The 17,032-nt window shown below is 46.9% G+C and overlaps 1 protein-coding gene across 2 annotated transcripts in view; it reads right to left on the bottom strand.

The window, feature by feature from the left end:
- The window catches only part of MYZAP (myocardial zonula adherens protein), a 372,512-nt gene extending 363,601 nt beyond the window's left edge, over window positions 1-8,911 (bottom strand). Inside the window, exon 1 of one of the 2 annotated variants that reach the window (XM_069624910.1) lies at window positions 8,662-8,911. In XM_069624910.1, coding sequence (XP_069481011.1) covers window positions 8,662-8,724 — 63 coding nt within the window. In that variant the 5' untranslated portion in view covers window positions 8,725-8,911. The remainder of the gene's footprint in view (window positions 1-8,661) is intronic. The other variant, XM_069624909.1, reaches the window with a different exon arrangement.
- Between the last annotated feature and the right edge of the window lie 8,121 nt (window positions 8,912-17,032).

The raw sequence follows: 17,032 nt of genomic DNA, 5'->3' as shown, positions 1-17,032 counted from the left end.
CCGCCATTTCAACCTTACACTGAGAAAAAGAACAGTTGGAAAAGGAAAGTGTGTTTGAATTGGGAAGGGATACAAAAAGTGAAAAGAGGACATATGTGAAGTGGCGAGGGGGTGTACAATCGATAAGCAAAAGGGGCTAGAAGGAGGGAATGGTGTGAAACAATAAAAAAAAAAATAATACATTAAAAAGCTAAACAAATGTTCTCTAAAATAAAAAAAACAAATAAAGGGCTAATATGGTCCCTTCTCTTCTCAAGAAAGGCCATCCGAATTTATGACTTCATCAGCCCTCCCCAAAGGGGAGCCACCCCCTTTGGGACTAGGGATGGGAGCCCGCTACACTCAACACCCCCCACCACACGCCCACCCCAGGGGACAGGAAAACCACAGCGTGACTTTAATCACCATCCCTTGCCCCGGGCACTGACCACTTTGTGGGGTGTAAAGAGGTAGGTTAACCTTAGAGCCCCTTTAATGGCTAGCATGGCATCCAACCTCAACTATATTCAGCGGTGAAAGATAGTTGGGTAAGGTTCTGCGCAGAGCCTTACTTATTGTTTGCTTGTTAGACGCTTACAAGTACATTCTTTTTGAAAGCGCCCACAGGGCAAAAGGGAAGGGACATGGGGTTGAGGAACAAACGTTAAAATACATTAAAAAATAATGAAATATAGTGGGGGCGTACCTACTATGCCTTGTGAGTGTTCAGAATGTACAAGTGCAGAAGGGAGGGGGAGTGGGGTTAGGTGCTGCGGTGCTCGTGGGTGAGCAACAGGTGAAGAATCTATGCTAAGTGCGAGCCTCCAGGATGGAGGGTGTGCCGCCAAGACAAGTGCTGAGGATGGGGTTGCTGTTGCTACTCTTGTTCAGAGAGGAATTGCCATAGCATTTCGGTGCTGGACTGCCCATGTGGGCGGGACAAAGACTGATATGCAAATGGATATTTCCCATCTGTGAAAGAAAGGTACAGTGAGCAAAAAGCAGATGGCTGCGAACTCTCAATGTGGTTAACAACCACTCAACAGGTTATCATGCCTTGTTCTTCCGAGAGAGGGGCGCCTGCTACCTTTGTTGAATTCAAGTGCTGAGGATGGACAGAAGCTGGGGGCGATTCAGTGTGGAAGGTTGGTGTCCAGGGGGAGAAAAAGGGGGGGGGGGGTATAGAGGAAGGTCTCGAGGAGCTTCCAGAATTCAAGAAAGTTCTGCTCAAGACAAAGAGGGAGGGGGAGGCTGTTGCAAAGAAGGGAGCCAGCTGAGGAAAGCGTTCGACCTGCTGCCCTCTGTTTAGCGAAATGCTTTACACCAAAAGAGTTGGTGCCAGAGGAGTGCAGAGATCTAGCGCAGGAATATTTACTAAGCGAGTTGCAGATAGTGTGATCCCTGGCGGCCCCAGACACCCTTGTGGATGATACAGAGGGATTGGAATTTAATCTATGAAGCAACTGGGAGCCAGTGAAGACTTTTTAGGGCAAGAGAGATGCGGTCCCTGTGCTTGAGGCCAAGGATAATTCTTGCTGCCCTATTGTGGATGAGATGGAAAGGGGGGCGGGCGGTCACAGAAACAATGAAAACTGCCTAGGCGTATCGGACACAGTCAAACTGTAATGGGCGAATCAGTGAATTTGTGGGCGTGACAGTTAAAAAGAAATACACGCCCAAAACAGTGCACTTTTGAAAGTAGTCGCAACAACCTCAGCTCGTTTTTTTTTTTTACTGATAGGACGAATTCATTAAAGCTTCAATCTAAGCTATATCTTTGTGGTAGCAGGCTTGAGTTTAAGTGACATCTAAATGTCCTTGGTGTAAACGTGATGCGCAAAGTGCAAATGTTAAAATGCAGCCTCACAAATAAATCTTAAGTGGAAATTAGCTCCTAGAACCATTTTGCAGGTCGAGGAAAATAAAGGTAAATGCTACATCCAGACTTTGGCACAAACTAAAAGAGGTGTGAATGTTGCAGAAAGATGGAATTCTTTGTATATCAGCCCTGTCGTTTTTGCTTGCACATGTCATTTGTTAGGAGAGCAAACGTCTTAATTGAAAATTTTAAGTTAGAGGACCTATCTTCACTATAAATAAAAAACAGTAAATAGAAACAGCGAGAATGTCGAGGGGTCAAAGGGATGAAAGATTGCCAAACTTTATTAAGGAGGGATACGCGCAAACCCCCTAATTTCATACTGTGTAACCCTGCCCACCAAAGGGCATGCACATAGGTGTTCTTTAAGCGCCCCGGGAGAAGGCACCAGAGAATCAAGATTGCTGGAATCTCGCTGCATCCTGCAGTGAAATGTACTTTTCTCTCAGAGTCCCCCATGTACCGATTCATGGCACCTTTCCCCCCTGCATGCCTGCCCCCACACCCTTCCTCTCACCCCGACACTTAGCTTCTCGCCAGCATCTGCTCCTGGTTCCCTGTGACCTCCTGCATCATAGAAACAGAAGACAGACTCTGCCTGGAGCCCATCTTCCTTTTTATGGAAGTACGCCTGTGACCCACACGCACACTGCAGGTTGTGTCACATTTCTAGGGCCTATACCATGAAACCCTGGCTGTTATTGGACTACCCTGCCCAACACGGCGGGCATGATTGCATAATTACAGCATGAAGGGGCAGGAAAACAGTGGTCGGGTTTCTTACAACACTCATCATGGTTGCACCTAGACGTCAGCCACAGTGTGTGGTTGCATGCGTGCATGTTTATGCAATGTGTCAAGGAAAACAATGGAAGGTAAAGCACGTTTGGTATCTTTGATGCAACGCACTCTAGGTCAGCTGTATGCAAACGTTTTCATACCGAGCCCCCCGCCCTCCCCCCCTCCTCAGAGTTCAAAATGTTGTTTCTGGACTATAATCCCCAACCCCTGTGGGCCCAAAGAATGTTAGGGGGGGGGCAGCCTCTTAAAATATGAAGGCAACTGCTTTCAATAGAAAATATAAGTGGTAGAAAATATATTCATATTAAAAACAGTCACCTTAATCCCTTTTTAGACCACTGCTCTAGGCCAAAATGATCTACAGGAGGCGTAAGCGTTCCCCACAATCATGCTGCAATGCATTGTGTTTGCTTTGCATAGAGAGTAAACTTGTTTGCTAGACTGCACGCGGCTCCAAACTGCATATTATGTGAAATCATTTTTCTTGTCTGCAAATGATATGCAAACACGAGCCCGCCCACAGGCACGTTTATTGATTGGAAAATGAGTGGAATATTTATTTACTTACATTGGGAGTCACCCAGCCATTAGCAGTCGCCCAAATAACAGGAAATGTCCATGGGCGCAGTGCGGACAGGCTTCTAGATCCGCCGGCCCACTGTTATTTCAACACACGACTAAAATGGCGCATCATCAAACGTGGGTAAAAATAAAAAACAAACGTGAGCTTAAAGCGGCGACTGCCGGGCTACGCCTCTGCTCCCGGGATACACGTGCAGTACCGCTACCCTGGCACTTGTAAGATAAAGGGCACGACATAAATAAGGTGGTACTTCCTTCCAAAATGTGGCTTGCAAAAGTCACCAACAGATGTACTGACTACACAGATAGAGTCAGACACAAGCAACTTGAGCCCTTAACTGCTGGGATATTAGGCACGTCTATGTAAATAGTGCAAACAGACTCACAATGAGCAACCCTGGAGTGTCATTGAAACACTGCAGTACTTTTGAATATAGCATTACATCTTATTGTCACCTTAAATGCCCATTATGGTGACAAACACGGTCATCTAAAAGGCACTATTAAGTAAGAACATTAGCACCCGCTTCCAGCCAATCAGGAGGATGGGGAGTGGGCTATATGCCAGTATGTGCCAGCAGCTACCCCTTCCTGCCTCCTGTGCTGGCTGTCTTCTTCTTCTTGGTGATAGATTTCACCCATCAGCTGCGATTTTTGGATACTGAGGCTTGAGCCTCATTACTCCATCTTCTCGGGTTGAGTATGTAGTCACAGGTTGGATTTATTCATGGTCTGTGTGGACTTGTCACAGTAGGGCTGGTGTTTCACTGGGTCTTCGCCGTGATGGGCCGTGGTTAGCGGTCCAAAGGGTTTGAAGTGAAGCTTCCTAGATCAGTGAAAAGCGGCCTTGTTATGGTGCCAGAGCCTGGGTTACCCATTTTACCAACTCGTCCAGTGTCTCCCGTCCTATGGTGTTCACCTCCATCCCAGGAATACCTCTACCACACCTACACAACTTACCCCCATCCGGAGGCGCCGTTGCCCGACACCCTACCGCTTGCCTCCCATCCTGGAAATGGTACCTTAACAATTTTAGCTTTTTGTTTTTTATTGGAAATGGACACGCGATAATAAAGCAAGTTTCCAATTTAAAAAGAAAACAACCTAATTGCACCCTGGCCAAATAGACCCATAAAAAGTAAGGGCTTAGCCATCATTCCTCGGGCTGGCGGGCTGTTACAGGGCACGCCTGTCTGGGTTTAGGGTCATGAATGCTACATTAAAAAGCTGAAATCAGATTTAAACATGTATTGGCAATGCCAACAGTTTGGGCTTCTGTGTAAGCATGGAAAGGCACTTCTGAGGCACTGCTGTAGTCGTATTAACAGGCCATTGATGGTAGCAGGTGCAAATGGTGCGAGTACCTGGGCATCTAATAGCAATGCCTGGCAAATGCCTAACAAGAAAGCAAAAAAACATTCACTTTGCCAATGTTTCTTTTTAAACAGGACTTCAGAAAAGGACTTCCATTGTGCTTATAAATCAAGTGGCCGAAAGGCAGGCGTAGTTAAGACATTTGTATTACTCCAGTAGCTGATTTACAGCCCCAATTAAGTCATTAACTCTCAGAAGACCACTTTGAAAAATTCTGGCAGGCACTTTGAGTGCAGTGTTTGATGGCAAGTCTTGAGTAAAGCGAGCTCAAGGATTTCCATAAGGAGGTGTTGTGGGTGGCAACAGCCATAGGGATTAACATGGCCAATCAATGGGTGGGCAAATAACAAAACACCTACAAACCGTGTGTCCCTCCTCATAGCCATTTCTACTGATCTGTACTCTAATGCTATAGTTTAGGCTTATAGGTGGCGCAAGTGCCACCTAATAGCTCAAACAAAAAACATGAAATGGATAGTTGGAAGCTTCACACTAGTTGAGGCGTCCAACGGTCACTAAGAGTTGAGCACAAGAGAAAGGCAGTATAATTTGTAAAATAAATAAATAAGCAAGAGAAATGAGGCAGGCAAGGGTACTGGCCTTATTTTTAGGTTTGGCCATTAGGCTTCAGCACTTCTTGTAAGCCAAAACTATTGAACGGGAGTACAGCTAGGTGGCAGATGGGATATGAGGAGGGTCACAAAGCTTGTAGGCATTGTTTGGTTATTTACCCATCCATCGACTGCCCATGGCCATGCTAATGACTGCGGCTGTTCCCACCCACAACACATCCTCCTGATATTTCATTGAGCTAGCTTTATCAAACAACATCAAACGTAGAGCAAGTGCCTTCCAGATTTATTTCAAAGCAGCCTTCTGAAAGTTAATGGATTAATTGGAACAGTAAATGCGCTACTGCTGTAAAACAAAATGCCTAAACCAAGTCTGCCACCAGCCACTTGATCTCTAGGCAATATGGTTGTAATTCAATGAAGTCCTGTTAAAAACAAGCATTGCAATGCCAACAATGTTGGCTTTTGAATACGATTGGCATATGCATTTGCCAGGCACTGCTAGAATATGCCCATGCATACCATGTGCTTGTATCATTAATGGCCAGTACCATAAGGTCAGTGCTTGGCAAATGCATATCGAATGCCTACACAAAAGTCAACAGTATTATCATTACCAATGCTGGTTATATATCTTAAGCCCATCTTTACAAAACATTTATTTGAGCAGAAGCTATGATGCTTTCCTATTTGCATACATATCATTTGCTCAGAACTGACAGCTACTTAAGCGTGCAGCCTACACATCAAAGTATATACTTCCATTATGATCATGAGCACAGACAAACTGAAAACAGAAACGGAAAAAGGAGAGGACACTGACAGCTCCCAGAACCTACAGGGAAGCTCCCACAGCACCTGGACAGGTGACGCCGGGTAGTGAAACACAGGCGACACCCAAGGAGACAGAGTCAACAACCCCAGCCAACATCTTCACTCGCCCCTTAGTTACTACCAGATACCACAGTGTTGTGGAATTGTCGGGATATTGGCAATCACCACTCTGAGTTTGGACATTGGCAGGTGCAATGGCCATACGAGTAGGAAGGGATGACAGATGGGGCTGTTTGGAAGGCAGATGGAGGTGGGGGCCAGATGTGAAAGGGAACTTGAATGCTGTGTGGGCCCAGATGAGGACAGAGGCACAGGGATGCTCCTGCACCCCATCTGGTGAGATTACGCAAGCCCAGCACCTCAATTCAGGATAGAGATGCCAACTAACCAATTTCACTAACAATTTCCCCCTCTGCATACACCTCTCAAATTCCAAACCAAACCACCACAAACTTCACTACACTGCAACAACAAAACAAAAACACACAGACTCGCACAACAGTACACGACGACTACCGGCCACAAACAGTCCAGGCCCAGCCAACGGACCCATCGAGCTGAAGCTGCCAACAGCACATCACTGCTCTCTTGCACTTTTCCAGCTTCCTCCCACTAACACACCCTCCCCTCCTCTTTCAGAGCCGCCAGAGCGCCAGGGGACCACTCGGGTGGTGATACAAATGTCCTCTAACATTAACACATAGCACATAAGGACAACACACGCCTACTGCCACAGCAGGAACACGGCCCCCTCAATAGAATACCAATAGGATCATTCAACACGTCTTTAGAAATCAATGACTAGCTCTGTCCGTTCCCACTTTGGAACTTCCGGCGAAAACCCAGTCAATAGCTGAGGCCCTACCATCAGCTGTAGTGCTGCGATTCAGCAGAGCTCAGCTGCGCCGCTTCACTGCCACTGCGCCGCTGACGCAGCACTCGGCTGCACAACTCTGCTGTGGATCAAACCAGCTACGCGCTACCACTTATGTGAAACTACAACTCTGCCTTCTAGCGCCATGATTCTATCAAACTTCTAATGTGTCCAAATCATTCAGAAGTGCCAAGCAAGTGTTGTAATATAAAGTATAAGGCACTAGTCTTATGTAGTGTGACTTCCGGCACTGTAGTGGCGACATGGCACCTCATTGTGTTTATTTCTACAGTACAGGTTATACTCTCCCAAACTGGAAAATTTCTAAAATTAGAGGAAGCAAGAGTCCAAATATGAAATGCTGCGACCGTCTATTACACGGAGTAGAACACCCTCAGCTGCACAGAACGACGACCCTGCAAGACACTTCTGTGTGCTGTGGTGTGACCTTATAATACAGGAAATTATTCGTTATCACAGGGCAAATGCCGACTTAAGAGTGTGAGAGGCAGAATCGGAAATGAATCAAGTAAGAATCGAAAACCAAGCTGGGAAATAAAACGGCCACGATTACCTCAGTTTTCTAAGGTTAAACACGGGCAATGCGAGATATGATGTGTTATTTATATAGTGCCTTAATCCTAGGCGCTTTACAGAGCACATATTTAAATACAATATCACCCAACCGATATTGGTACTCATTTATCGACCTCGGAAGGATGAAAGGCTGAGTTGGCCTTGCCGGGATTCGAACCTGCGACCTGCACACGTAACGCTCACATCAAAGCAGCGAGCACTCAACCCGCTGAGCTATTTTACCGACATGTACACAATTCACATCCTATTGCAACATAACCGTGCCTTTTAAAACTTGGTGACAAGGTAACATTCCATCCACATAGGAACCGCCCGCATAGAAACCAGTGGCGAAACCAATCCGACAGCGTGCTGCCGTGCAGTGTGGCAGTAGAGTCTGCGATCACGCAACAACACTGGGGAGGCACATTCTGTTCAGGTTACGCGCACTGAATGGATCTGGCTGGATTATCGCCTTAATCGCAACGGTGGCCTTTAAACAACCTTATGTCACGGCAGGAAGCAGAGCACGGTTGACATTTCGCCGAGTAAACGCACATGCCCGTCAATGTTTCTGCATCACAGATCCTCTCTGGACAGCTTGCACATGTCTAAAATATGATGTAATGTTGCGGGACAGTGCAAACAAAAACGTGCATTATTAAACTGTGCGATGTGATGTGTATGACGCCACCTTGGCTACTCAAAACTTTGCCATGCCACTGCACACCGGGGGGAGAGAACACCTGTCTTCTGGAAATGCAGGTTTACATGAATAAGGCAACCGGGGCAATACCTTCACCACGCTGGACACATATGAGATGAACTAAGGAGGAGATTGGAGGAGGCCGTTGTACAGGGTCACACACACACTGCACTGAAAACGGGACTCCGGGATGTTCAAGTTGTCCCACATCGACGGGCGCCACCCTCTCCTCCAGTCGAACTGGCTCTTCTATTCATTAAATACACATTTTCTCGTCCCTCTATAGACGCAGTACTACAAGTACCAGATCATACAAAAAAAAATAATAAATAATAAAACAAATACTAAATGGGACACACAGACAGCACCACACACGCGAGAGAATGTGTTAAAGTTTCTTCCTGGAAGCGCCCTCTGTCCTGCTGTTCTTGGGTGATCACACAGGTGTGCTGCGAGGCGATTGATGGAAGGGTGCTGCGCTTACCCGCCTGCTCGGCTCCACGGTCTCGGAGGTGGTGACACTCCCGGCGCAGCTGTACCTCATCATTGTGCCCCTGGTCCGCTGGAGAGTGCCGCCGGTCCGGCGGGCTCAGGAGGCGCGGCCTCGGCTCCTTCCGTGGAGTGCACCTTTGCACACAGTCCAGGTGTTCCTCCCCTCCGCCCCGAGATAAGGAGGTGGCGTAGGAGCAGCGCGAGCCCGGCTGTCCCCAGCAACAGGTTCCTTCCCCTCTGCTGGCAGTGAAGCGCGTGCACCGCCACAGTGCAGCCGGGCGCGAGCACGTAGTGCGCGCCTCCTCCCGCCAGCGCACAGCTGCACCTGGCCACCGCATCACTCCAGGGCCGAGGTGTCCGCCGTTGCCTAGCAACAGGCTCAGGTACCTGGAGCCTAGGTGTCTCCTCCCAGACCTGTCGAGCAGCATTTCCCCCTCCCGCCCCCTTAGGATTCCTGGGCCCTGATGCACGCGAGGAGGGCGGCGTCGCGCCACGTGAGGCCCCGCCTGCCTCACCTGGGACTGGACAGCCGCGCTTCCTGTGTGATTAAGACCAGGAATGTGAACCTCTGCCTGCAGGGCATCAGCTGCTGCTGTCAGCATGCGCGGGATTACGCCTGGAAACTCGTGTCCTATAACCAAGGCAGTTTCTAGCCAACTTGATGCCGCGGACACGTCACTCCCAAACGGCACCTCTGTTTCAGGCGACAAAACCCTTGTCGACATCAATACATCGTTGCTAAACAAATAAAACGGGTTTCATTACATTGTAATTCAAGTACTTTATAGAAGAAATCTAATGTGAAAACACGGCTGTTGCTGCCCAAGTAAATGGTTCTTCTGTCATCTGTCACCTGCTCTTAGGTAAGGCCTTGCCTGAATACAGTTTCATCCGGCCTGTACTGACACACTGTGTGGTGTGACCAGCCTGCCAGGGTCTGAGGGTCCACGGAGACCCTGTGTTGAGGGTCGAGCTTGGCCCTGTGTTGCAGGCGTTATATTCGAACCACCTCACTTGTATTTCGCAAATGGCAAAAATAGACTAACCCTATGCATTATTTTCTGATAGAAGGTTATCATTCTAAGGTGGACAGTCTGGCACACTTCTAGTGTACTCTCTCAAAATACCCGTATGACAGAGGGAAAGGAGATAAATAGCACCGATGAATGTTCCTGTCTACTTTGCTGTAAATGACAGAGCATTTTGGGAATATAACAATGATCAGAGATCTCTATTTTTGATAAACAAGTCTCTGATAAAAAAGGGTGCGTGTGTGAATAAGTAAATACCTAACAGACAAATGGCTTATTGCTCATGTCACTGTGCGCAGCACTCACCAAAAGATTAAAATGTCTGTAACCATGAACCATACATATTCATTCGGACATTTTACGTTTTGGGATTTGAGGAAAAAATGTCTGCAACATCAGCCACTCAAATGTGGGGTTTAAGGGCTCTTTTGCTTCTTGTTTCTGGAGAATTTTAGATGCAGAGCGACTCTCTGTCTGAGCATGCCCAGTCTCCAATACAGAAACATCTTTAGAGAATTATATCTTTAGACAGGAACAGAAACCCTACAAGAGACACCCAATAAAGAGGGAAACATGTACAGAAAGGATTGTACTTGTTACAAACCTTAGCCTGACCAGTAATAAGCTAATGAAGCCTTTAAAACAAAACAAGCTTCTGATACGTGGTATATATATATATATATTTTAATTACTGGTTTGAATCACTTAATGATTTTTTACAAGGAGTAGTTTTATCAATCTTTACGTCTCAGAAAAAGAAGGAAGGAAACAGAAGAATATGTTAAAGGTTGATGATTTCCCTGTGTATATGGGGAAAATCCTCAAATACTTTCTTATGGAGAGTCATTACTTTGTTCGATTTTTACCAGTGTGCTCAAGAGGATTTTTGTTGTTGCTATTACCCATGAAGCTTTTTCTCTGTTTCTGAGGCGGGACCACCAGGTGTCTTCCTCAAACAAAAGAAGTGGGGAACATAGGTGTGTTACGTATAATCTTCAGATTCATTGTGTTTCTGGGCATGACAGCAGAAGGTGTCTTATAGTTTCGGTCTGCGCATGATTGTGTCTGCATTTGTTCGAGTTTGAGAGGCCTCTGACGCAGAGGCGTAGACACGGTAGGGTCTGAGTGGGCCAGACCCACCCAAAATCTGTAAATGCCCACTCAGCAGCGCTGAGTAAATGGGTGGGCATTTACAGGTGTTAGTGTCACTGCGGTGGGCCCAACTACATTAGCTTCAGGCCCCACTTGTGAGACAATCCTGGCTACGCCTCTGCCCCGACCGCCTGGATTTCGGTTGGGTCCAAGAGGTTTAGGCGTGCTCTGAGAATCACGTTTCTTAGCGCTCTGTTTGGAAATTTCTTGATGAAGTCTTGGATCTGGTTTATGTTTTTTGTGTTCAGTGGGAGATGAGTTGTCAGTTTGTTCTTTGCCGCAGTTTCTAATCAGCTTCTGATACTTGGCATATTTTATTTTTTTAACTTTAAAAAAATGTATTGCATTTATAGAAGCACGCAAAACCCTGACACATCTAGGCGCTAGTTACAGTGAGAACGAAAAACATTAGAAAAGAACAAGACAGAAAAATAAATTGTGGGTTGTAAATGCATACTTCGACAGAGGCGCACTCCATGGTACAACGGCTGACACATGAGTAACGGTGAGCATAACAAGCGATTGTAGAGCAAACTGAGTCCAATATGTTAAATTACAGGAAACAGTCTGGTATAGTAGCATGCTGCTGACGTCAAAATTGGTATGAGTGCGTTTGCAGCAAAGCCGCTGCTAAAACAATTTAGGTAGCTTGCAGGTGCACCAACATGCTGCTAAGGTCAAAATTAGTAAAGTGCGTTTGCAGGCAAGCATTGCTCCGTCAATTTAGGTGAATTGCATGATACAACAAGGTGCTGTGAAGTCAAAGTAGGTAGAATGGAAAGCAGCAAAGCGCTGCTAAGACAATTTACGTAGGGTACTGGGACATCCAAGTGCAGCGATGGAGCTGCTGGGGTCAAAGTAGGTAAAATGCGTATGCAGCAAAGCGCTGCTGCGACAAGTAAGGTGAATTACATGGTCAACAGCGAGAACTGATAAAGGCATAAACGGTACTGGGTACAGTGTGGTAGAGAGTCAGAGGACACAAATGTACATAGCAGCCATGTTTCCAGTTAGGTAGTGGATTAGGAGTTAAGAATCAGGAGTGAGTTTGGCAAGATCCGGTATGGCGCAGGACGATCGCCACAATCGACTGATGCTGGTTTGGAAGGATCCAAGAGCGATATGCGCAGGAGAGAGCAAAACGGATTGGAAACATGACAGACATGATCCAGTGCATGTGTAGGGAGTCACCGGCAAGGCTTACCTTTGCAGATGGTTTTGGCGGGGTAGTGGCACGTTCCGGTGATGCATGATTCTGGAGACAAGGCACAGTTTCGCCGGATGAGACTGTCAGAGATACCGACTGGCCTTAAATCACAGCCTTGCATCAGGGCCGGCTGCTCCTCCGGCTTAGGGATGTACTTCCTGTTGTTCCGGAAGGCAGCCAATCAGCTGGAAGGCTCTCCGGAGCCTTCGAGAGGCAGTTGATGTTCTTGCAAGCGGCGGCGGCCATGTTCCTCACCCCAGGCACCTCGTTGTGCTGATGGGGGAGGGAAGGTGTTTATGAGGCTGCTCTCCCTCTGGTACTGCTGGAGTGTAAGCGCACCGGCAGAGATACCTCCTGGTCTTATAGGGTCGACAGTTCCTCAGCAGCTACCTCCTCACCTACTCAGAGGGGTATTTTGGCAAAAAAAGCAGGCCCATGCTTTATCTAACAGATCTGGCGTTATCTCTTATTAGTGCTGGCCTGCAGCTAGAGAAAATCATGGTGTGGCGGACTAGTAGAATCACAATTTTTGGGTACTTCTTTGATTTGTTTGATTCCTTTATGTGTTTAAGTGTGGGGACAGCATGTCTCACTCGTTAGAGCTAAACATACAAACAATTTCAGTGTGCTATTGTATGGACATGATGCATAAAACAAAGAGAGTGAAGCCCGCTGGAGTGAAGGGCGTGGCTGTTTTCTGCTGTGCGGCTGGTCTACTTTTTGTGCCTGCCTCCTCTGGACTTGCTGTGAACCCGCTCCAACTCGCATCAGACTGACGGCTGGAGCTGTCAGCAGTTGAAGCGAGCGGGGCATTGCTCGCTGTTTCGTGCCTTGTCACGTGACAGGAGTCACGTGATTCCAACTTGCCACTCCTCCAGCAAGCACAGATAAAACCAGCACAGAGCGACCCTTGCGCGTGAAGCCCGCTGGAGTGAAGGGCGTGGCTGTTTTCTGCTGTGCGGCTGGTCTACTTTTTGTGCCTGCCTCCTCTGGACTTGCTGTGAACCCGCTCCAACTCGCATCAGACTGACGGCTGGAGCCGTCAGCAGTTGAAGCGAGCGGGGCATTGCTCACTGTTTCCTGCCTTGTCACGTGACAGGAGTCACGTGATTCCAACTTGCCACTCCTCCAGGAAGCACAGATAAAACCAGCACAGAGCGACCCTTGCGGCGTGAAGCCCGCTGGAGTAAAGGGCGTGGCTGTTTTCTGCTGTGCGGCTGGTCTACTGTTTGTGCCTGCCTCCTTTGGACTTGCTGTGAACCCGCTCCCACTCGCATCAGACTGACGGCTGGAGCCGTCAGCAGTTGAAGCAAGCGGGGCGTTGCTCACTCTTTCCTGCCTTGTCACGTGACAGGAGTCATGTGAATCCAACTTGCCACTCCTCCAGGAAGCACAGATAAAACCAGCACAGCGCGACCCTTGAGGCGTGAATCCCACTGGAATAAAGGGCGCAGCTGTTTTCTGCTCTGCGGCTGGTCTACTGTTTGAGCCTGCCTCCCTGGACTTGCTGTGAACCCGCTCCAACTCGCATCAGACTGACGGCTGGAGCAGCAGTTGAAGCGAGTGGTGCGTTGCTCACTGTTTCCTGCCTTGTCACGTGACAGGAGTCACATGATTCTGTAATGCTCACCTGGTATCCACGGGGACGTCACTCAGCCTGTTCTGACCTCTTCCGACCTCGAACCCTTCCCTGGAGTCTACTCGACTGGAGACTGGGCCTAAAACACAGGATTGGTAGAGTTTACCTCCCTATTATCTGTGTGCTTGAACCCCTTCTTCCCCGGGGTCCAACCCTTCCCTTTGATCCACAGGTCACCTTGTTTTCTTGGAAAGTGTGCTCTCCATCCTGCTTTCAGCGCAGGGGCATGTTGATTGATGCGGGCTCGTTGCTGCCTAGTTACTTCACTGGCAAGAATCCGACAGGTAAGTATAATGAGTCTTTTGAATGGTTCTCTAACTTCGTTCCTTTCCTTCCTTAGATGATGGCCGGCGTCCGGGGATGGCGATGTGCTGCTGAGATGAGTAGCGCTGAAGACGAGTGAGAGCGCGATGCGCGATGTGACCCTTTCGTATTTGTATTGAACTGAGTTCTTTTTCTGTGTGTTTTAGGTGCTGCGACGTTTTCAGCGTGGATGCCGGTTATGAAGAAGAAATGCGGTGAGTAAGCGCGGTATGCGGCGCCTCTAGATGTTTCCACGCTAACCTGGAGTGTCTTTTCCCTCTTGTAGATCGATGAGAAGTTCTGGAGACAGAGTTCCCCCAGAGAGGCTGGGATTAAGGTAAGCGTTTGAAGCTCGTACAGTCTTTAAAAATAAGCGAAGATTTTGCTGAGTGCTTACTAATGGAGGTGATGGTGAATGGACCCAGGTATCTTGGATTTGGTTTTGATGGAATCGTCTAAGCAAGCGAGGTGCATGGATGTACTCACAAGGCTAGTAGAAAAAAAAGCAATTAGAGCTGGGGGGTCCTCTTTTTTAGGGGGCTGTGTGGCTAAGGACCAGGTATAAACATGTATATAGAAAAATGCCACTGAGAACAGCTACCCGCCTACACACGTACTAGGTGTGTCTAGTTGCAACAAGTGCTATCAATCATGTAAGTCAATAGATCAAAACATGAAAAATAGAGATAAACATATTTTAATTTATAAGTATAAAAACACTCAAAATATTTCTAAAAAAGAAACAAAAATGTATTTTGTTAACACGGAACATCACATAAAATGACAAATTTTGAATGTCAATATCTTCAACAAGCTAAACCAGACAAAATCACTGGATTAGAACAGTGTTGTGAGGTTAGTAAAAAAGTGAGGTAGACATGTTGCTATTACATAAGACGGGTCCAGCGCACATCCCATAGCAGTCTAAATCAGCTATAGAGTGTTTTTCAAAAACTGTTGCTAGAACCCAGAATCACATTTCTCTGTGTCGACAGAGTCAAGGACAAATGAATGATTAATTGAGGACATATGTAATAGCAACATGTGTACCTCACTTTTTTACTAACCTCACAACACTGTTCTAATCCAGTGATTTTGTTTGGTTTAGCTTGTTGAAGATACTGACTTTCACAATTTGTCATTTTATGTGATGTTCCGTGTTAACAAAATGCATTTTTGTCTCTTTTTTAGAAATATTTTGAGTGTTTTTATACTTATAAATTAAAATATGTTTATCTCTGTTTTTCATGTTTTGATCTATTGACTTACATGATTGATAGCACTTGTTGCAAGTAGACACACCTAGTACGTGTCTAGGCGGATAGCTGTTCTCAGTGGCATTTCTCTATATATATGTACTCACAAGGCTCCCATGTCCTGTCTTGTGGACCATACCCCTTCCAGTCTACTAAGTAGTATAATTTGGATCTGACGTACTTTGAATCCAGGATGTCCTTGACTTCGAATTCTGGCTCCCCGGCGACTACTACTGGCTGCGGTGGCGTTGCTACCCGGGTCCCAGGTTGAACAGGTTTAAGGAGAGACACGTGGAACACAGGATGAATCTGCATGTTTGACGGCAAAGCTAGTCTGACCACCACAGGATTTATCACAGAGGCGATGGTGAATGGACCCAGGTATCTTGGACGGAAAGTTCGGGTTCCTTTAATGGACTTTGTCTCCCACTTGGTAGTTGGGGGCCTTTGCTCGGTGTTGATCAGCAAACTTCTTTTGGTGATTCTTAGCTTGAAGTAGGTGTTCAGCTGCCCTTTTAAAGGTTTGAGAAATGGTCGTGTGCAAGGATTTGACTGCTGGCATTTCCTGGGTTGTAGGAACGTCCAACTCAGAAGTACGTGGGTGCCTGCCATACATGGTATAAAAGGGTGTCTGCCCAGTGCTGATGTGTAGGGAATTATTATAAGCATATTCAGCTATCCATAATACGTCGAACCAGCTTCCTTCAGCTTGGTGTAACATGCAACGCAGATACTGCTCTAGCATCTGATTTGTCCTCTCAGTTTGACCATCCATTTGGGGATGGTGACTGGTGGATAGCCGGATGTCGATCTGGGCCATAGAGCAGCATTTTCTCCAGAAGTTAGATACGAATTGAGTACCTCAGTCTGAGACTAAAACTGAAGGAAACCCATGGAGCCATACAATGCCTTCAAGAAATACCTTTGCCAGTGTGGAAGCATTTGGGAGCCCATTAAGAGGAATGAAATGTGCCATTTTTCAAAATAGGTCCACGTCCACAAGAATAGTGTTAAACCCTTGACTGGGTGGTAAGTCAGTAATAAAATCGAGGGACAACATGTGCCAGGGTGCTGGTGGGATTTCCAATGGTTGTAATAGCCCAGCCAGTTTCTGCTTGGATGACCTGTTTTGAGCACACACTCCACAAGATAGGATGAATTGGATAATGTCTTTACTCCACGTGGGCCACCAATAATTTCTTTTTACCTTGGCTAGGGTTTTAGTGATTCCGGGGTGGCCCTCGATCAAGGAATCATGATAACCTGACATGACTTGTTCTCGTAGTTCTTGATTTGGTAAGAATAAACAATTCCTGAAGTAGGGCAACTGATCTTTTATCATGTAATGTTCTCCTTGTGCACTCCACGCTTGTAATTGCTCCGGACTCATCAGGTTTTGGATTTCTTTATGTAATTCTTTCTGAGTTATGGTTGCTGTGATTCCTAGGAGCTTGTCACTCGGGATGATTGCTATTGGGTCAGGGGTCTGATACCCTTGCTCTTCCACCCCCATAGGGGAAAGGGCATCGGCCTTCCCGTTTTTCACCCCTTGTCGAAATGTAATCACGTAGTCATATTCAGCAAAAAAAAGAGCCCAATGTAGTTGTCGTGAGGATTGGGCCTTTGCCGTTTTTAGGTACTGGAAGTTCCGGTGGTCAGTTATTACGGTGATTGTGTGTCAGGCGCCCAAGAGGTAGTGCCGCCATGCCTTAAAGGCTGACTTAATAGCCAGGAGTTCTTTGTCTGTGATAGCGTAATTCGGTTCAGGGGGTGTG

Source organism: Ambystoma mexicanum, chromosome 11, assembly GCF_040938575.1.
Source record: "Ambystoma mexicanum isolate Mex_15411 chromosome 11, UKY_AmexF1_1, whole genome shotgun sequence".
NCBI classification, from domain to species: Eukaryota; Metazoa; Chordata; class Amphibia; order Caudata; family Ambystomatidae; genus Ambystoma; species Ambystoma mexicanum.
Note: the sequence above shows the minus strand (reverse complement) of the source record. Positions and strands in the feature narration are given on the sequence as shown.